The sequence below is a fragment of the Chelonia mydas genome, chromosome 6, assembly GCF_015237465.2.
Source record: "Chelonia mydas isolate rCheMyd1 chromosome 6, rCheMyd1.pri.v2, whole genome shotgun sequence".
Lineage (NCBI taxonomy): Eukaryota > Metazoa > Chordata > Testudines > Cheloniidae > Chelonia > Chelonia mydas.
The window spans coordinates 77312568-77334063 of NC_051246.2; the positions used below are offsets into that span (position 1 = coordinate 77312568).

Below are 21496 nucleotides of genomic sequence, written 5' to 3' on the forward strand. Positions count from 1 at the left end.
GGATTGGTGGATTTGACTGTCTAGTCAAATCCTTCTCTCTTCACAACATGCAGGGAATGTATGTTACAAGTAGTGCTCAGAAAAGTTAGTTGTAATGAGATGTCTTCGGTAAGACAGCTTAGAGAATTGTAACAAACTACCACCACCTACAGGAAGCAAACAATAAAGCATGTTTACCTTTGCTCTATCAGACCATCCAAAGGATTGTACGGTCACATCAAGCCGCTTCATTAACATCCGACGACGACATTCATATTCACTGCAGAGGGCATCATTGATTTTTTCCAATCTTTCCTATGGCATTGCAATAAACAGGACAAATATTTGATTCCATTAAAATACACAAGGCCCCACAAGCTAACCTGCCTCACCAACAAAAATGTCTGTCAACAGTTGACCATCATGAAAAACCACTTAACAAAAATTAGGCTGTGACCAACTGCTACAATGTAAGTGAATATCTTCTACAACTTTTTACATGATTTTGTTACATGAATTTAAATCTATAAACAAACTAGTGTATGAAGTATTTGAACAGGAGTTCATAAAGGTATTATACCATTAAATCAAATTTAACACTGAACATTCACTATCACACTACTTAAAACAGAAACTGCAAAACAAGTATGAAAAGCCAGAAAATAAGGTCACAAGCATTAATTTTGCCGATTATATGAAATAAGGAAAGTAAAATGGAGAGGGGTTTTACCGTCTGATCAGGATTCAAAGGTGTTGTTAGCAGTGGTTTCCCCACATGGGTATTTTTTACTTTTGAAAGAATGTCCTTGATCTGAAACAAAACACACAAATACACACACCCTTCTCAGAAAACAACTCATGCTCCCAAACAAACTTCAGCACAAGTCTTTACCAAAAATTGGTCCTATTACGCGGTGTTCATTATCTTCATATAAAATTAGACTAGGATATTTTAGCTTGCTAACATGCCTTGTAAGAAGAGCTCTTAAATATTTTCATAGCAGGGACCACATCTTAACTGTCTCATGGATCACTTCCACTGTCAACTCCAATTATGTGGGCTACCCACAATCACATAATAGCCCTGTGACAACTTCGGCAGTTACTTACAGTGAAAATTAGAATGAGTGAAATATTTATTGTATTTTAGCTATCTAATGCAATGTAGCAGCTGGAAACAAGGAAATCCAGCACCAAATGACCCATCGGTAATTGTGAAGTGAAATATTTTGGGAGCATATATGCTCATATATGAAGCTAAAGATAAACACTAGTATTAAAAGTAGTAGCTAATGATCTTGTCTTGCCACTTGTCTCTTAATCCCATTACTAGCTATCTTCTCTATCCAATTCTACAAACTTATCTTCAGAGGTCTGACCAGCACCACCCCTGCTTACACTTCTGCCTTTAGTTTCTTATTTCCCCTTATGTTCTCTATGCTCTCCTCTACCTTCCTCATAACTGCTCTAGCTGCATCATCCCTTTCATCATAGCAAACTGTTCCATACCACCTTGATATAAGCTCCCTCTTCATTCAGCTGTCTTCTTCATGTGCAGTTCTTCAATTGGCCTCAAAGTCATGTAGAAATTATGTGGGTAGTTATTGAAATGTTTGATCCTTTATGCAGGATTCTGCGCGTCTGAACAGTACGGTCCATAGCAAATTTAGGATGTGAACTTGGGATGCTTGGAGAAGGGACAATATCCTCTTTTTTTTTTTTTTTTTTTTTTTTTTAAAAACATACACAAAACTGTGGATGATTATTGTCCAAATAAACAAATGAAAATAAAGCTAGAACTGACGCAATTTTACACTCTATGAAGGATAAGAAAGGATGCCATTATAACCCTAGACCCAAGGCAAACCAACAGATCATTTCCTCAGGGCTGAAATTATCTGCATGTACACAGGCATTTGAAGACGATACATGGTATAAGGATAAATTCCAAATTCTCTTTCCACTAAAACTCCAACAATCTTAAACCTTTCTGTCAGAGGGTTGAGAGCTGCCATCTTTTATATACATTATAGGATCTTTGCAATAATTGTTAAGAAGCTTTAGACTGTCACTAGGAATCAAAATCTACAGCATCATCAATGCGTTAAAAAATCTATTTTAGTAGCAATATTTTTAAGTGAGTTAATTCATTCCCCTGTTTTCCTTTTTTTTAATATCTGATTCATGGTTTTATTTTTCTTGGTGTCAACAAAACCAAGAGGAAAATTTCTGTTCAGTATGTCTCATATATGAGTGTTTATATAGCCTGAGGAGAGCAAGAACCTTTCCCCCACTTTTCTTTTGGAAAATATGGTATTTTGTGTTTGTTTTCCCTTACGTCATCAGTGACGCAGATAGAAGGCACTGAAGTAAGTTTCTTCAAACTGTGAGTTCGCCTTACAGACTGTTAACCAATAGCACACTGAAATGAATAGAAAACTGTCTGGAAACTTACTGCTTTGACTCCAGCACAAAATGGCCTGCTATACAGTGTAAGGTGATCCTCTGGTGGTTTAGAATCTTGTCTGCCACCCCCCCCCCCCCCCCAAGTGCCGCTCACAATAAGACTGTGGATAAGAAAAGAGGACATGGCCAGGGCTTCCTTATGCCCCACTGATCCCCCATCTGCTATACTGGCTCCTTGAGGGCATCAGCAGCCTGCATAATTTATAGCCAACTTCAGGCTTGTCCAAATTAACAGGGGTACCACTCTTGTGTATATCCATACCAGGATCAGGAGAATTTCAAAGCCACGTGTTCATAGCATGAGCTGCGCATTCCTCAGCCATAGGAAGTTGTGCTTCCTTTGTACTAAATGTCAATGTTTCTTCCTCAGTTTACCCCTCCAAGGCAAGTCTAGAGTAGGATAACATCCTGACAAGCAAACTTCAAGGTGCCATACTAATTTTTCAACCTACCAACTGGAGTAAATAAATCTAGTATTGTGGTCACTGCAGCATTAAACTGACTTAATTCTTCACATTGTCTTAAATCAATGATACCCAGACAGAGGCTCGTGAGCCACAAGTGGCTCTTTAATGTGTCTCCTGTGGCTCTTTGCAGCACATTATATTAAAACACTGTGTGATTTAATTATTGACCAGTCTAAGTTATTAACCAATCAGGATGCTTTTACTATGTTATTAACCAACTTTACTTGATAAAATAATACTTGGTCAGCTATTTTACTGTGAGAATTATACATATAAAAAAACCTAAATATTTCCCATCATACTGTTACGAATTACTTCTGAGAGGACACGCACACAACTGCTACGAATTACACCTGGTAGGACACGCACACAAATGCTACGAATTACACCTGGTAGGACACGCACAGTTCGGATCTAGGCTGAGGCACATAAACAAAGACCAAAACTGCAGAGTTCCCAAAAAACACTGAGTTTATTACGCTCGAGCATGGTGCCCCCCTGCTAGCCAGGAGGGGACCCTGAATACAGATTATACAAAGGTTATATACTTTTTAGCAAAGCATGTTGCCCTCGTGCATCGGAAACCTTAACCAATAAACAAACCCTTTTCTTATCTACCACCTATCCCTGCTTGTGCATTCCTCGTGCTAAACCAGTATGTTAATTACACAGCATGGTCCTAAAGCCATGCATCAGTAACTTTTATTATCAGGATGGGAGGCCTCACATCAAAGGCCAGGAGATAGGGAGTTAGAGACCGACAAAAAAACAGATACTGGGAGTCAAAGCAGGCTGGAGACAAGGAGGAGGATTTTCACAGGGATGCAGTATCTAACCATCACTCCTCCTGGTGCATGATGTGCTTGCTTTTAGACAATGGTGGGCCCCAAACCAAAATGGAGTCACATGTGCTAACTTTTCCTTAACAATACTGTTTAAATACGAATATATAGTACTACAGTAAATGAAACAATGAATTCACACTACTGCGGTTCTTTTGGGTAATGCTGACTACTAATTTGGCTCCTGAATCACTGAGGTCTGAGTATCACTGTCTTAAATAGTTTGGTAACCACTGCACCAGTTTGCCATAAGAAATGTAAATCCGAAGAGATATTTTCAATCTCTTCAAGTCCAAAATTTGTTCCACCATAAATGTTATAGTCACAGTGAAGAAAGCGGTTTGGATTTTATACTTATCTTTAAAATAATCTGAGACATTATTAAAAACACAAACAACATTCTGATGTGCCATACCAAAATACAATGTGTGATCTGTCCCTTTGGCTTTGCAGCAGCAGTCTACCAAACACTATTCTCAGAACTATTCCCACAGCTACTGACAATGGTGATAAGGCTAGACAGAGAAAGAGCAGACATTGTGAAATACAACAAACACATTTGAAAATTGGATAAAACCGATAAGAGTGTAAGTAAGTTAATAATACAATTTTACATGGAACCAAATTAAGTCAAATGTAACAGACATTTGAAAATCCAAGAATTTATTTCAAGTGAACGATTACAAGCAACTAATACTAAGAAAGGCATAATCACGAATTCTAAAAAATTGCTTTTTGTTAAGAGACCAACAAAATAAAGGCATCACTATTATCTTCCTAATGTAGCTCCCCCTACAGATATATGGAATTCCTTCTGATATGTCAAGATAAATTGTGAATCTGTGCCATTTAAAATTAAGCCCCGCGGTATAAAATCGAAGATGCATAAAGATTCTACAATATTTCTCAAGCACTAGGACAAGGAAAACTTTAATATGTATAAAATGAGTACGTGAAGAAACATTTGCACATTAATTCTTAATAGCAGCATGGAATATGCCACAATGGATTAATACACTCGTTTTGACACCTATAAAGACCCCAAAGCAAGCGTAGCTGGTATCAATTCATTGTTGAATTGGCAGGCATTTTGGAAGAGAAGTACGAAATGGTTTTCACATAAAAAGAAAAGTTTGCACTGGAATCTTCTGTTCGTTTTAGTATCTATTGTAACTCTCCATAAGTTACAGCAGTAACGTTTTTATACATCGATGCAGATGAAAGGATATCTTTTTGGAAAAAATAAACCTTCAAGTTTGCCAGATATGATAGACCTGGGAGCTGTAAGAGTCTGATGAATATTTGCTGGATTCCTTATTTTTCCCCATTCTATACCTCAACATTCAGAACGAGAGGGTTTTTTTGTTTCAAAACTAGAGCAATATAGGCTCCCTCCCCCCCCGAGCTCCTCATGAATATCAGTCTTACATTGTATAACAATTTCAGTGATGATATCAGACGTGGTGCATGCCTTTTTATTTATATATATATATATATATATAAATAAATAAAAATGTACACGTGTACATGCGTACACACACAAATTTCAGTTCAGACTACAGGGCTTGTAGCAGCCTGCCTAACTGCAGGATGAAATTGCTTACCCTACTTGCTCTTGCCTAGCCACCTCAGACAACCTTCCTTTTATGGCAGAATTATGAAATAATGTTTATTTGACATTAAATACTGCTCCATTTTATATATATATATATATATTTTTTTAGCATATAGACCAAATGTAAATTTTAAAAGTGCTTATATTGATCTGCTGAAAAAAATGACAGAGACTAGTCAAGGGACATATAGAATTACACTTGATAATCAATTAGGAAGATGATTAATTTTATCTTCACATAATACCCATTGCTAAATTGAGTATTACTAGTGTGAAAGGGTTTTTCAAAGGCCTTTTCAGCTAAATTAGAATCTAGGATTCCTCTTTGAATTTTACAGTAAAACCAGCAGATGCAGTGCAGTTGTTAAGGCTAAGTGAACCTGAATCAACTTCTAGTGAAGTGGTCTTTTAATGCTGTTGTATAAGTTTTCATCATGGCACACAAAAGTGCATAGGAATGTTTAGTACTAGCAGCTGTGTGTGTACTAAACATTCAAAGTAATCAGTCTGAGCTGAAAATGTAGGTTTAAAATTATTTGCTTGAAAAGATTTCTTTTGTTGTCTCTTACAACTTTGACAACATGATTTAAGCAATCACACTAGGGGTATGCCTGCACTGCAATTAGATACCATGGCTGGTCCATGCCAGCTGACTCAGGTTCACAGGGCAGTTTAATTGCAGTGTGGACGTTTAGACTCGGATTCTGGGACCCTCCCACCTCATAGGCCCGAACCTGAACATTTGCACCGCAATTAAACAATCCCTTAGCCAAGCCCCACAAGCCCGAGTCAGCTGGCACAGGCCAACCGCGGGTTTTTAATCACTGTGTAGACATACTGTATGTGAGTTTTTTTTAAATTTACAGAGGTCTGCTGGCTGGCCTACTTGCCCATAAATCTTATTGATCTTGAGAACTGGAGAGAAAACAGTTGATTAAAAAGAGATGGCAAATAAGTAGGGCTGTCGATTAATTGCAGTTACCTCATGGGTTTAACTCAAAAAAATTAATAGTGATCAATCAGTTTAAATCACACTTTTCAACAATAGAATACCAACTGAAATTTATTAAACATTTTTGGATTTTTTTTACATTTTCAAATGTACTGCTTTTAATTACAACACAGAATACAAAGTGTACAGTGCTCACTTTATATTATTTATTACAAATATTTGCACTGTAAAAATTTAAAAAAAATAATTTTTCAATTCACCTCATACAAGTACTATAGGGCAATCTCTCTCCTGAAAGTGCAATTTACAAATGTAGATTTTTTTTGGTTACATAACTGCACTCAAAAACAAAACAACGTAAAACTTTAGACTACAAATCCACTCAGTCCTACTCCTTTTTCAGCCAATCGCTAAGACAAACAAGTTTGTTTACATTTTCAGGAGATAACGTTGCCGGCTTCTTATTTACAACGTCACCTGAAAGTGAGAACAGGCATATGCATGACACCTTTGTAGCTGGCATTGCAAGGCATTTTTGTGCCAGATATGCTGAAGATTCATATGTCACTTCATGCTTCAGCCACCATTCCAGAGGACATGCTTTCAAGCTGACAACACTCATTAAAAAAAAAAAAAAAAAAAAGCGTTAAATAAATCTGTGACTCAACTCCTTGGGGGAGAACTGTATGTCTCCCTGTAGGGAGCCAGGGTGGCTTCCCTCCGAACCAGAGGGTAAAGAGCCACCCTCTCAGCCTGAGTGGGCGGGGCCAGACCAAGCTTACGCCAATCCCCGGAAGAGGAGGGGTGGGACAGGAAGTACAAAGGACGGGGCCCTTTGCCCAGTGAGGGCAGCACCAGGGAGGGAGACAGACACAGGCTGCTCCCTCATGATCCTGCTGCCGACCCAGGGGAGGCCTGGGGCCAGGAGGAACCTGATCGGGAGGAAGGCCTGTGGCGACCAGGACTGCCAGCCGCTGAGTACCCGGAGGACCTGGAGGGGCCCGGCTGTAGCCCAGGCCAGCGTGAGTCCAACACAGAGAGGGAGCTGGAGCTGCCAGCAGCGGAATACCCGGACGAGCTGGAGGGACCGGAGAGACCCGCTTGAGAGACCAGGTAGGAACTAGCCCAGGGGCAGAACTGCACCGTGTGGTGGGTGTATTTGGTCAGCAGGGCGCGGATGGCCCCCCCCCCCCCGCTGACCAAGCAGCAGGACCTTCGCCTCCCGCCACTGTCAGGGCCCTGGGCTGGAAAGCAGTGGAGTTGGGTGGGCCTGCGTTCCCCTACCCCGGTCAACCTGCCTTGGGTAGCAAAACTGTGCGCTACCAACCCATACCAGCGCTCCCCTGCCTGAGGGGCACGCTGCAGACTCGTGCCGGCGCTCCCCTGCCAGCACACCTTTCCCGCTAATTCCCCAGTGCCCGAAAGGTATGACTAAGGCCTGCCAGTGGGACCATAGCTCTCCATCGCCCCCTAGGGGCTTGGAGGACCGACTGAAACCTGTCACACTCCCCATATATTTCATGTTATGGTAGTCTTAGATGATGACCCAGCATATGTTCGTTTTAAGAACACTTTCACTCCAGATTTGGCAAAATACAAAGAAGGTACCAATGTGAGATTTCTAAAGATAGCTACAGCACTTCACCTAGGTTTAAGAATCTGAAGCGCCTTCCAAAATCTCAGAGGGATGAGGTGTAGCACATGCTTTCAGAAGTCTTAAAAGAACAACATTCCGCAGCGGAAACTACGGAAGACAAACCACAAAAAAAGAAAACCAACCTTCTGCTGGTGGCATCTGACTCAGATGATGAAAATGAACATGCGTTGGTCCCTACTGCTTTGGATTATCATCAAGCAAAACTGGTCATCAGCATGGACACGTGTCTTCTGGAATGGTGGTTGAAGCATGAAGGGACATATGAATCTTTAGTGCATCTGGCACGTAAGTATCTTGTGATGCCAGCTACAACAGTGCCATGCGAACTCACTTTCAGGTGACATTGTAAACAAGCAGTGGGCAGCACTATCTCCTGCAAATGTAAACAGACTTGTCTGTCTGATCGATTGGCTGAACAAGAAGTAGGACTGAGTGGACTTGTAGAATTATGTACAAAAAATAAACGCATTCACAAATAAAACAGTGTAAAACTTCAGAGCCTACATTTGTAAGTCTAACTTTAATGATAAAGAGATTACACTGCAGTACTTGTATCAGGTGAATTGAATACTATTTCTTTTGTTTCTTTTTTACAATCCAAACATTTGTAATAAAAAAATATAAAGTGAGCACTGTACACTTTGTATTCTGTGTTGTAATTGAAATCAATATATTTGAAAATATGGAAAACATCCAAAAATATTTAAATAAATGGTATTCTATTATTGTTTAACAGTGCGATTAATTGCAATTAATGTTTTCAATCAATTGACAGCCCTACAAATAAGCCTAATTAGGCTACTTGTGTCTGTTATTCACAAAGATTTTGAAAAATGGGTCAATATCTTGATTTACTTATGTAATCTAGCCTGTTGTACAGCCATGTCCTTGAAAACAATAGAAAAGTTACATGGCTGAAAGAATACTTTGATTTGTGGGATTCAGGGATTTAAAATGCAAGGCGTTACCAGTCTCACAATACTAATACAATATCTTTTGCATTTGCAGCATTTGAGACCAATACTGGCAGCTGAAATAAAAGCATACATCCTTCTGAAATAATTATTCCCATTTTACAATAAGACAATCATGACAGTCTGGGAAATGTGTCTATGTGAAATTGGGTTGATTCTATGAAATTGCTCTATCACTGAACAAGTCATTTGTTACCTGTGCTAGTGTCACATATCTCAGGGCTCAGGAACAAGAGAGTCATTAAAACTGAATAGCCTTCCCTTCAAATGGGAGCACTTTAAAACAATGGGATGTCTGCAGTCTAGGGGAAAGCCACTTCTACCCAGGTTGTCTAGAGAGCAGTGGTTCTCAAAGCCGGTCCGCTGCTTGTTCAGGGAAAGCCCCTGGCGGGCCAGACTGGTTTGTTTACCTGCCACATCCACAGGTTCAGGTGATCGCGGTTCCCAGTGGCCGCAGTTCGCCGCTCCAGGCCAACGGGGGCTCCAGGAAGCGGTGTGGGCCAAGGGACATGCTGGCCGTCCTTCCCGCATCCCCCATTGGCCTGGAGCGGCAAACTGCGGCCACTGGGAGCCGCGATCGGCCGAACCTGCAGACACGGCAGGTAAACAAACCGGTCCAGCCCACCAGGGGCTTTCCCTGAACAAGCGGCGGACCGGCTTTGAGAACCACTGCTCTAGAGGAGAAGGGGTTGATCAGTTGAAAATCCACAGCAGAAAAGAAGGAACAAAGAAACATGGTGTTAGAACTTCCTTTTTTTTTTTTTTTTTTTTTTAAAAATACAGACTCTAGGTAACAAAGGTTCTTTGAAGAGGAAGAACCTTTAAACCACTGGTTCTGAACAAGGTAAAGGGAGCTTGTTGCAGGAGTGAGAGGAGATTCCCTGATCAGGAAAAGAAGCCTGAGATGGGAAAGTGGGGTCCAGGAGAAAGGACCGGGGACCCCAGAAGGAACTCACCAAAAGCCAAACAACACTCAAGAGTGGAGAGGACTCTGAGGGACGGAAATGCATAGTGGTGTTCCTTCTAACACTTAATCATTTTAAATTATTTTTTTAAAATGATATACGAAACTAAAGCCTATTCTATATTCTACAGCACAGAAGTCAATTTAGAACCAAACAAGTTAGAACTTGGTGGGGTAAAGTCTCAAAAACGGTTTTCCTTAAGTTGTTTGGTGAAGTGGCTAACTTAGGTTAGTCAGGCCCTTTCAGGCAATTCCACAATTCACAGAATGGCATTCACAAAGTAAGTACTTGTAAATATTTTCAAACCAAGAAATAAAAGTGGAGGTTTGATATGATCATCTTCACATACATAAATATTTGGATCACTACTTATTCAAATAAATTTTGCATAACCAGTTATGTGCACCTAACATAAAAACTTTTCCCCTTTACTACTTAAAATGACTTGCATTGCGTATCAGGAAAATTAGTACACTACTTCACCTTGTCCCACAAAGCTATAGACTGAAAAGTCTACATCACCAGGTACAAAGCACATCTCATTGTGAGTGCAGCACACGTATTTAACAGAGTAACGGAAATGGGTTAGTGTAAAACAGTTACATATAGTTTAGAGAGGGTTAAACTATTTTCAAAACCAGAATAACTTTGTGCTAGTTGGACAGGACTTTAATGAACTAGAAGGTTGGGTCTCACACTTAAAAGTCATAGTAAAAGAATATTTAAAGATTAAAAATTCTGTACCTTTGATTCCACATTGCTTAACAAGAGAGGAATGTCAGAAGATGATGACTTTGATAGGCCCAGCGAGTCACAGAGAGTTTGCACTTCCTGATATATTTCGTTATTCTTTTCCAAATGAGAACTTTTAAGTTGCTTGCTGTGCAATATTTGTAAAGCTTGAAGCTCCGTACTTAAAAATACTAGAGAGAAAAAGTGTTATAATAGCATCTTTAAGACATCTTGAATATTTTTGTGCCGGTATTCTCATAGTAAATAAAACGTACATGTAATACAAACGTAACAGAAAAGAAGTAGGCAGAATTCTGCAAACTTAATGAAAAATGTCAAAGAGCTACTACTTTATACAAACGTATTAGAAAGAGTTATAAGCATGTAACTGATTGGTACTCAGTTTTTTGGGAAGAGGCCTACTTCCTTCCTGACAAAGACCACCAATATAATTCTGTTTTTCTCTAATATGGGATTTTCTTATACATTTTTCAGATTCATCAAAAAAGTTATATTTCCTCTAAAAATCCTCAAAATATTGCCCTTATATGTGGAACTGGCAATGCCAACCATTAAGATTGCCTAACATGTCATATTACACGACCCCGTTTTCAGTTGTTTATAAAACTTTGCCAAACTTTAATTGACTGGGCTGAAATTTTTCCAAGGTGGCTTCAAAAGTCATGAAAAGTCAAAACTGAGGTTGCCTATGTGATGTCATTAAAGCCTGTATCATAATCCATACAGCATGAATTAAGGTTGACAGACAAGCTAATTTCTAGTATTTCCTAACTTTTGAGCACTTGACTTTGCAACCTCAGGCCTAGTCTACACTTAAAAGTTACAAGTTAAGTCACAGTCTGAATCTCTATGTCCAACCAGTTGAAGCCCAGTGATGTTTGTGTGGAGGGGAAGCTTGCAGTGCCAGTCTCCTTGTCCAGACAGTCCCTTGGGTTCCTTATCCCAATGTATCTCCCTGCCCCAGAGGTCCAGTTCTTGTCCCCTTTACATTTGAGTCAGGCAGTTTCTTCCTCCACGCTACCTAGGTGCCAGCAGGGAGGTCGTTGAGAGCACAGGTGAGACAGACTCCTTGCTCTCAGTTCCACTGCCATACCTAATCCGAAGCAGCTGTTACAGGGAAGAAGCTGGACTTTCCCTGTATCTCCAGGGTGGAGCATGTGCAGTTATTCTGTTGGGATGGCACATGTACTTTCTGGTGACACACAGGAACTGTGAATGGCTGCAGCATGCTCAGTGCTGATGGAATCTCCAGAGATCTTAGCTACTTTAATCTCAGCTAAAGCACTCACATGCAGATGCACAGGCAACATTTATGCTGGTATTTTCTAACTTTTGCATGCTTGACTTTCAAAAGTTAATGATCTTTTAACATAGTTTTTGGTGTGTAATATAATTAGCAGCCAGAAAACAGTGTATTCTGACACTCAGAATGGGGGAGGTGGAGCATCACTGATGTTAAAAAACTAGTATTTTCTATGCCACTTGAACCCTAAAGTCTATCGGGTGTTCTTAATTACTGCACAAAACTCCCATTGAGTTATACTTATAGATCAAGGGCTTCAGAACATAACTGTGAAGACAAATATGAGGCAAAAGAAATATCAACACTGAAGACAGTGGAAGATAAGCAACCAAAAACGTGAAACAAACTATGATGTTAGAGATGATAAATATGCAAAAGATTAAAGAAGACAAAGAGCTTACAAAAAGTAAATATTGCAAGAGGGAAAATTGTTGCAACTTACACAGGAGTTTAAGACAATCCTCTTTCTTTTTTAACCTGTCCTTAATGTCTCCAGACACAAGTGTTGAATACGGACAAGCCATTTCTTTTAAAAAACCACTAATCTCAAGCTGGAAACTCTCTACATCTTCCCCACCTTAAGAAAATAAGAAAAAAAAATCACTACAAAATTCAGCGTTTTTTTTTTATTTTAAACTCAAATTTGTTATTAAGAAAATTAATTATAATTACAAGTTTAAACATAATATATTAGTTCATGACCAATTCAATAGGACTTTATCTTAAATTAAAAACGGAGTCCTATACATAAATAAGCAAGAATTTTAAATTAGAAGAAACAATAACACCTTTATATTTCAAAACCAGAAGACAATACTATAATGATCCCCCAACGCAAGGAACCAACGCAATCAGTTGAAGTGGACTAGTAGTTTACATCCAGTGTAAGGTGAGTGGGATAGGCTTTATTTTCCCTTCAAACCATAACAACATGGGTGTCATTTTTATATAAAAAATCATAGATCATAGTTAGGGCCCTGCCAAATTCACGGTCATAGGGTTTTTAAAATAGTAAATTTCATGATTTCAACTATTTAAATCTGAAATTTCACAGTGTTGTAATTGTAGGGGTCCTGACCCCAAAAGGAGTTATGGCGGGGAGATCGCAATACTGCTACTCTTACTTCTGCACTGCTGCTGGCAGCAGTGCTGCCTTCAGAGCTGGGGAGCTGGAGAGTGGCAGCTGCTGGCTGGGAGCCCAGCTCTGAAGGCAGAGCCACTGCCAACAGCAGTGCAGAAGTAAGGGTGGCATGGTATAGTATTGCCACCCTTACTTCTGCACCACTGCTGCCGGGGCGCTGTCTTCAGTGCTGGGCACCTGGCCAACTGCCACTACTCTCCGGCCACCCAGCTCTGAAGGCAGTGCAGAAGTAAGGGTGGCAATACTGCAACCCCCCTAAAATAATTTTGTGACTCCCCTGCAACTCTTTTTTGGGTCAGAAATCCCAATTTGAGAAACGCTGGGTCTCCCCCATGAAATCTAGTCTTTTGTGTGCTTTTACCCTATATTATATAAATTTCACAGGGGGAGACCAGATTTCACAGTCTGTGACGCGTTTTTTGTGACTGTGAATTTGGTAGGGCCCTAATCATAGTAACAGGATGAAATTTAATAGCGCAAAGTGCAAGGTCATGCAATTAGGAACGAACAACAGAAATTTTTCCTATAAACTGGGGATTTAATTGGAAGTGACAGAGGAGGAGAAAGATCTAGGTCTACTGATTGATCACAGGACCAAAGAAGGGCTACTAGCATGATCGGAGGAATGGAAAGCCAACCTTATGATAGGAGATTCAAAGAGCTTGGCTTGTTCAGCCTAACCCAGTGGTTTTCAACCTGTGGTCCGCAGACCCCAGGGGGTCCGCAGACTCTAAAATTTCCAAAGGGGTCTGCATCTCCATTTGAAATTTTTTAGGGGTCTGAAAATGCAAAAAAGGTTGAAAACCACTAGCCTAATCAAAAGAAGGCTGACTTTCTCTATAAATACATGTATTTAATGATTTTTTCTAACAAATGGATATATACTGGCCATCAATAAATTTAGGCTTGAAATTAGATAAAGATTTCTAATCATCAGAGGAGTTAAGTTCTGGAACAGCCTTCCAAGGGGGGTAATGGAGGTAAAAAACCTAACTGGCTTCAAGACTGAGCTTGATAAGTTTATGGAGGGTAGTATGAGAAAAGGAGTACTTGTGGCACCTTAGAGACTAACAAATTCATTTGAGCATAAGCTTTCGTGAGCTACAGCTCACTTCATCGGATGCACCTGTCTACAATGGCATATAGACAATCTGCAACTGCTAGTAGCAAATATCTCCAACAGTCCATGGGACACTAGATGGGGAGGGCTCTGACTTATTACAGGAAATTCTTTCCCAGCTGGCTGGCTGGTGGGTTTTGCCCACATGCTTGGGGTGTAACGGACCACCTTACTTGGGGTCAGAAAGGAATTTTCCCCAGGTCACACTGGTAGAGAACCCAGGGGTTTTCACCTTCCTCTGCAGCACGGGGCATGTATCACTTGCATGTTTAAACTAGCATAAATGGTGGATTCTCTATAATGGAGGAGTCTCATGATTTGAAGACTTCAGTAACTCAGGTAGTGATTACAGGTCTATTACAGGAGTGGGCAGAAGAGGTCTGTGGCCTGCAACCTGCAGAAGGTCATACTAGATGATCATGATGGTCCCTTCTGGCATTAATGTCTATGAGTCTACCTCGTGGGATGTTTTCACATAAAGAAGTTATGGAGGGAAAACTTAACTAAATGAGGTACGTACATATTGTTTTACCATTTCAATCACAAAAATATAAAGTCTACAATCATTTGTAGGTTGTATGCGAATGTCTTTTTATAGTAAGATTTAAGAAAATTTTAAACAATTAAAAACAGAACACACCAACACATGAGTTTTACCCTTGGGTTTGTTCTTTACTACAACTATCTTACTCCTAAGCATCAATACTGTTTCTTTGACTAAGATTAGAAGGTTATTATTAAACAAAATATAAATTATAAAAAACAAACAAACAGTCTTAACCACTACATTATTTCAATAAATTAAAGTTCAAATTTTGTGGAAATACCAGCTGTTGAAGTGATGCTTTCTTCCAGGTCACACATTGATTTTATTTCAGAACTTAACCAAATACAAAGCTCAGAAAAGTCTGGTGAAGATAATCCATTTTCTACTGCTTTGCTAAGTGCTTCCTCCCCTAACAGGGGACCTTCATACCTGAACAGGGGGAAAAAAAAGTTTGACAAATACAGCACCTGGATTTTAAATTTATTTTCATGTAAAATTGTTTCGCAGTTAGAAACTGGATTAATCCATTACAATTGTTTGAATCACTAAATTCATAATTCACATCTCTTACAAATTTTCCTAAATGTTAAATATTGTAAAAGAAATTATGCTGCACTAATGTTGATCCTCTGACAATGCAGAAAGTATGCATGTGTTTAAATATCACAGATATGTAAAACCACTTAGACGTATTTATACTTTTATTTAAGATTTGGACTATGCTGAAGAGATTATAAATCAGGACACAATTTAAATGGACTTAGTCAATTTAAAAAAAATTGTAAAGAAAACTGTTTTATCTATTACTTCAAATTACTAGCAATGAAATAATTTGAAAATCAAATGTACTTCTCATTATTTATGCCCTGTTTACTTTTTGCATTTCCCTGAGTTTGGGCAATGAAAATAAATGAAATCTCTTTCATTTTGCTCATAATATATTTCACTTTCAGGTTCCTGGTGCCGCAACCTTTGGGGTTCAGGTACTATAGGGAAATGTTTAAAAACAGTTCTCATTGCAATTTTTAAAATTACACTGTAAACTCATCCTTATTTTCATTTCTTCAAATCATTATCTATAGCAGAGTTCAAAGAACCTAGGTTTTTTCAGGATTGGCACATTCTATTGTTGTGGGATTCTGTTTTGATGAATTTCTGTACCAAGTAAAAGGCCCTGCTACATAGATTTCTCCTTTACTTCTTGCGTGGTCTCCTAATAGCATATAGGTGCTCAGATACCACATATATAGAACCTATATAGAACAGAAGAAATATCTTCATTGCCTTTTCATAATCTCATGCAAGCTAATAATGTTGGTCATTGTTTCTAGCTTTACAGACACAGAGAGTTAGTGTAACTCTTCACTCTTCCATGAGATGTGCATCTGAGATCTCGATTTCATGATTACGCTTGAGGGAGAAATAAATATATATAGTTTTCACTATCCTAATATGTTCAAACCCATCAAATGATTAACTCTAAATAGGAGTCAAATAGGTAGTAAAACGTAAAGAAAGTCTTGCTTTTCCATATAATATGATCTAAATATATTTTCTATTAAACATCCAAGATCTTACCAATTTATGTGATTGTATTCTTGATAGTCACTGTATCATAAAAGGGTTATTTTGAAGTCTTAAGGCCCAGTTCTGAGAAGTGCACTGTATGTGCCTCTATGGAGCCCCACTGACTTCAATAGGGCTCCTCTTGGGTCCAAGTTTCCACCCACATGGAGCAACTTGCAGGACGGGTACCCTATACTCAGAACTATTCCCAACAAATGGAATGCAGTAGGACTTACTTTAAGGAAGACAAAGTTGAATGAATACATTGGAGAAAAACACACTTCCACTACTTGTACCGTTTAGCATTTATTGATTTCTAGTCTTTCAATAGTCATTTTGTGGAATCCTTTATCATGAGATAGATACATATATATAGTTTATTTTATTCCCACAAAAGTGTCACATGCTAGAGCACACTAGCCCTCTTCCCCTTTCAAAATAAGGTTCTGACAGGGTAAGCACAAAACACAGATGAATTACCCAGATCTCCCAGGTTAACACACACGCACTATGGTTTACAAAGTCCCTGCACCCATCCCTCGAGCCTGTGTGCCCACTTCTCCCATACCCATCTCCACACCTTCCCCCCCCCCGCGGCACGCGGCCCCCTCCAGAGGATCGGTCCTTCCTAGGCGGGACCACAGCACCCCTACCCCCTTCTCACCCACCCTGCCGGGGGGGGGGGGGAGGCGCGCACAACTCTTTAAATCAACACAGACCGCTGGCCCCCCAGGATCCCCTTGGGGATGCTCCTTCCGCCGCAGTTTCCCCTTCTTCCCACTCTCGCTCCCCCCTCCCCTCAGGTCCCAGCTGGGGGCCATTCTCGGTGCCAGAGACACGCTGGAGCTGGCGCCCCCCTGTCGCTCCGAGTCCCGCCGGAGCAGCCCCAGTCGCAGGCGGACAGCGCCGGGGGAGGCCGAGCTGCTCACAAGGCTTCAAGGGCTGAAGCGAGGGACTGTGGCGCAGAGGATCCAGTGCGGGCTGCTGAAGTGGGGCTGCGGGGAGCGACCGTTACCCCGCCTCCCCTGCAAACGGGGCCCACGGAGCCTCTGCACAACGGGAACGGCGGACAGGCCCGGCGGCGCCGGGGGCTGAGCAGGGCAGGCGGCCGCCCCCGCACACTCACCCCAAAGCCTCCAGCGCGTCTAGAACGTCGCTCTCCATTTTCAGCTCCTGCTCGCGCGCCCTCATGCTGCCGGCGCGGCCCCGCCGCCCCCAGACTCCGCCCCGTCCGGCTCCCGGCTTCACACAGGCCCCGCCCCCGCACGGCCTCAGCTTTCCCCCCTCCCGCCCACACAGGCCCCGCCCCGCACGGCCTCGGCTTTCCCCCCACAGGCCCCGCCCCGCCTCGCCTCGGGTTCCCCCTCCCCCTCACACAGGCCCCGCCCCGCACGGCGCCGGGTGTCTCCCGCTCCCTCACGCAGGCCCGCCCATCTGGGGACGCTAGGCGCTGCTGGCCGACAGCGAGCGAGCCAGGCCCGGCACCTTCTACACACAGGCCTCCCGGTGCGGGGACGCGCTGAACGGGGGAGCTTCAAACGTTACTGACCAGATAGGCACAGAGAGTCCGAGGCGCTTCCTGAAATGCTCAGGACAGAGCCAGGGCCCCTCCGACCCTCCAGCTCCATACAGGGCCCGAGGAAGCGGGTCGGCAATTTGGGGCAGGAAGTGGGGTGTCCCTCTGGTGTCCTGCACAGCATGGGGGAAGCCTCACTCTGCCTCAGCCCCAGCCTTCCCCAGGCCGCCTCCCACAGGCACGGGAGGCTGGAGTATCCGTGATTGGCTTCTGCAGGAAGCTTTCTAGCTCAGAGCAGGGTGACTGAGGTGGACGTTAAGGATAAAGGAGGCCAGAGTTTACACGTGCATTTTAAAAACAAATTATTTTTCATGTCTTCCCCCCTCTGCCCCACAGCATTGACCTGGTCTCTGAGCTCCCTCCATAGACTGCCCCAGTCAGTCCTCCCTGACACGTGGGCACTCATCAGGACTTCCTCTGGTACTCAGTAATGAGAACGTGGCCTAAGAAACCCTTAATGCCAGCGGGCAAGAAGGCTACAGGTATATCTTGATTCTGCTATGTACATCCTGGTTCACTAAAGGATGTCAAGTGAGGTCTTAAATAAAAGCTGGGGATCACACTGATAATTAATAGCATTGTGAAATGTACGTACAGATACTGTGTAAGGAGTTACGTGTATATACTGAAAATATGGTTTTAAAGTCTGTGTCAAGGAATTAGTCACCAGCAGAGGTGAAAAACAGGTTTTCCTCTAAGACAGGAGATAAGGAATGTCTGTCTCTCTGTAGGGATGTAAATGAAGCACTGTACGCCAACAATGAATTCCCATTTACGTACAAATGTTAATAAAGAGATGTAAAGTCAACTGAAAAGCAGCACACAGAAAAAATAAGCCATGGGTGGTTATCCTGGCTCTGAGTACAGACAATTAACTCGGGGGGTACAGGTAGAAGGCAAAGCAGACACCACCTTCATCCTGCACCTTGGAAGTAAAGGAACGCCATATTTGCATTCATGAAAACAGGATCACAGCCAGCCTTGGCTGAAAACACTGCAGAAGACTTTGGGTGAGATAAAGTTTCTTTAGGCAGGAAATTAACCCGTTAGTTAAGTTTACTCTCTTTTACTTTTCTTTATAATTACTTTATAATTTTCTATGTAATTATTTGTTTCCTAACTCACTATCACTTATCTTGAAGCTTTGGTAATAAATTTATTCTTGTTTTTACTATAAATATATCTAAGTGCTGTGATATTAAGCAAAGTGCTGCTCCTGAGCTGAATCTTACAAGCTGATGTGTATATTGTTCCTTTGGAGACAGCAGACCTGGCATTTCTGTGAGTGTTGAGTGAATAAAGGACTGAATACTACAGGAGACTCAGGGACTAGGATGGACATATTGTTAACCTGCAAGGCAAAGTAAGGCCTGGCATAGCCCCCAGAGGAGAGTGCTTAAGCGGCTGACAAACTGGTGGTGTTAGGGAGCTGACACCCAGTTAAGCACAAGCTTGACTCCCTTTTGCTGGTGGCAGGGAGTAACAAGGTGACTCACAGTCCTGGGTACCCCAAGAACCTTTAAAGTGAGCAAACCTCTACTCCTGTACTGACCTCAATACAGTTGAGGGGTGTGCAGGGCTGCCAAGTGTTATGCACTTGGAGGGAAGGCTTTGAGCCGGGCCAATTTGTTCGAGCCAGCAGCCTTATAAAAAAGCAGCCAGTTGCAAACCGAATGAGCGGTGAACTGAGGACAGGCAAACAGAGGTAGTTTGCTTGCGAGTTCCCACAGAGGTTTGTTTTTTTTTGCCTTTCAGATTTATGCGAGCAGTAAATACAACATCTGAAGAGGCTCTTAGAAGGAAGACATTATGGATAGTGAGCAATCAGCTGTTCTGACCTGCACAGGATGTGCCATGTTTGTCCTTCTCCCAGAGGATAGAAGTGACTTCATCTGTACGAAGTGCAAGCTGGTCTCCATATTGGAAGAGAAGGTTAAAGGACTAGAGACCCAAGTATCAACTGTGCATTGCATCAGAGAAAATGAAGATTTTCTGGATAGAAGTCAGCATTTGGTACTGCAGGCACAGCATGCTGAAGAATCTGAGAGTGCAATGCAGAACAGGGAAGAAAATTGGCAGCATGTGACCTCCAGAAGAAGAAAGAGGAGAACCCATGTACCTTCAATGCAGATAGAGGTAAGAAACTGTTTTCAGGCTCTCTGCACAGATACTACGGCGGAGAATGGTTTGGAATAGTCATCTGAGAGAAGGGATCAGAAGGAGACCCCATCGACCGGAAGGTATGGAATACATTGTCCTAGGGATGGGGGTTCCACGACCACCACTACCAAAAGGAGGAGACGGGTGGTGGTGGTCGGGGACTCCCTCCTAAGGATAACGGAGTCATCCATCTGATGTCCAGACCAGGAAACTCGAGATGTGTGCTGCTTGCCTGGAGCTAGAATTCAGGATGTGACGGAGTGTCTGCCGAGACTGATCAAGCCTTCAGACTACTACCCCTGCCTACTTCTCCACGTGGGCACCAATGACGCTGCCAAGAATGTCTCTGAGCAGTCACTGCAGACTACGTGGCTCTGGGAAGAAGGATAAAGGAGTTTGAGGCGCAAGTCATGTTCTCATCCATCCTCCCTGTTGAAGGAAAAGGCCCAGATTGGGACCATCGAATTGTGGAGGTAAATGCGTGGTTACGCAGGTGGTGTTGGAGAGAAGGCTTTGGATTCTTCGACCATGGGATGTTGTCCAGGAAGAATGTTTGCTAGGAAGACGTGGCCAGCAAAGAGAGGGAAGAGCATCTTTGCAGGCAGGCTTGCTAATCTAGTGAGGAGGGCTTTAAACTAGGTTCGCCAGGGGATGGTGACCTAAGCCGAGAGGTAAGTGGGGAAGTGGGATACTGGGAGGAAACACAAGGAGGGGGGTGCAACGGGGGAGGCCTCCTTATTCATACTCAGAAAGTAGGGCAATCGCCTAGTTATCTTAGGTGCCTGTACATGAATGCAAAAGCCTCAGAAACAAACAGGAAGAATTGGAAGTCCTCGCACAGTCAAGGAACTTTGATGTGATTGGAATAACAGAGACTTGGTGGGGTAACTCACATGACTGGAACACTGTCATGGATGGGTATAAATTGTTCAGGAAGGACAGGCGGGGGAGAAAAGGGGGACGAGCTGCACTGTATGTAAGAGCAGTATGATTGTTCAGAGCTCCAGTATGAAACTGGAGAAAAGCCTGTTGTGAGTCTTTGGGTTAAGTTTAGAGGTGAGAGAAACAAGGGTGATGTCATGGTGGGCATCTGCTATAGACCACCAGACCAGCAGGATGAGGTGGATGAGGCTTTCTTTGGACAACTAACAGAAATTTCCAGATCACAGGCCCTGGATCTCATGGGGGACTTCAATCACCCTGACATCTGCTGGAGAGCAATACAGCAGTGCACAGGCAATCCAGGAAGTTTTTGGAGAGTGCTGGGGACAACTTCCTGGTGCAAGTGCTGGAGGAACCAACTAGGGGTTGTGCTACTCTTGACCTCCTGCTCACAAACAGGGAAGAATTGGTAGGGGAAGTAGAAGTGGGTGGCAACCTGGGCAGCAGTGACCATGAGATGGTCAAGTTCAG

The 21496-nt window shown here is 42.2% G+C and overlaps 1 protein-coding gene across 2 annotated transcripts in view; it reads right to left on the reverse strand.

The window, feature by feature from the left end:
- The window catches only part of FAM98B (family with sequence similarity 98 member B), a 42096-nt gene extending 24488 nt beyond the window's left edge, over positions 1-17608 (reverse strand). Inside the window, exons 1-6 of one of the 2 annotated variants that reach the window (XM_037900511.2) lie at positions 17474-17608; positions 15062-15210; positions 12416-12550; positions 10662-10840; positions 710-790; positions 178-294 (exon numbers count right to left, since the gene is read on the reverse strand). In XM_037900511.2, the coding sequence (XP_037756439.1) occupies positions 178-294; positions 710-790; positions 10662-10840; positions 12416-12550; positions 15062-15210; positions 17474-17538 (726 nt within the window). In that variant the 5' untranslated portion in view covers positions 17539-17608. Of the gene's footprint in view, positions 1-177; positions 295-709; positions 791-10661; positions 10841-12415; positions 12551-15061; positions 15211-16359; positions 16573-17473 lie in introns of those variants that run through there. The other variant, XM_037900512.2, reaches the window with a different exon arrangement.
- Between the last annotated feature and the right edge of the window lie 3888 nt (positions 17609-21496).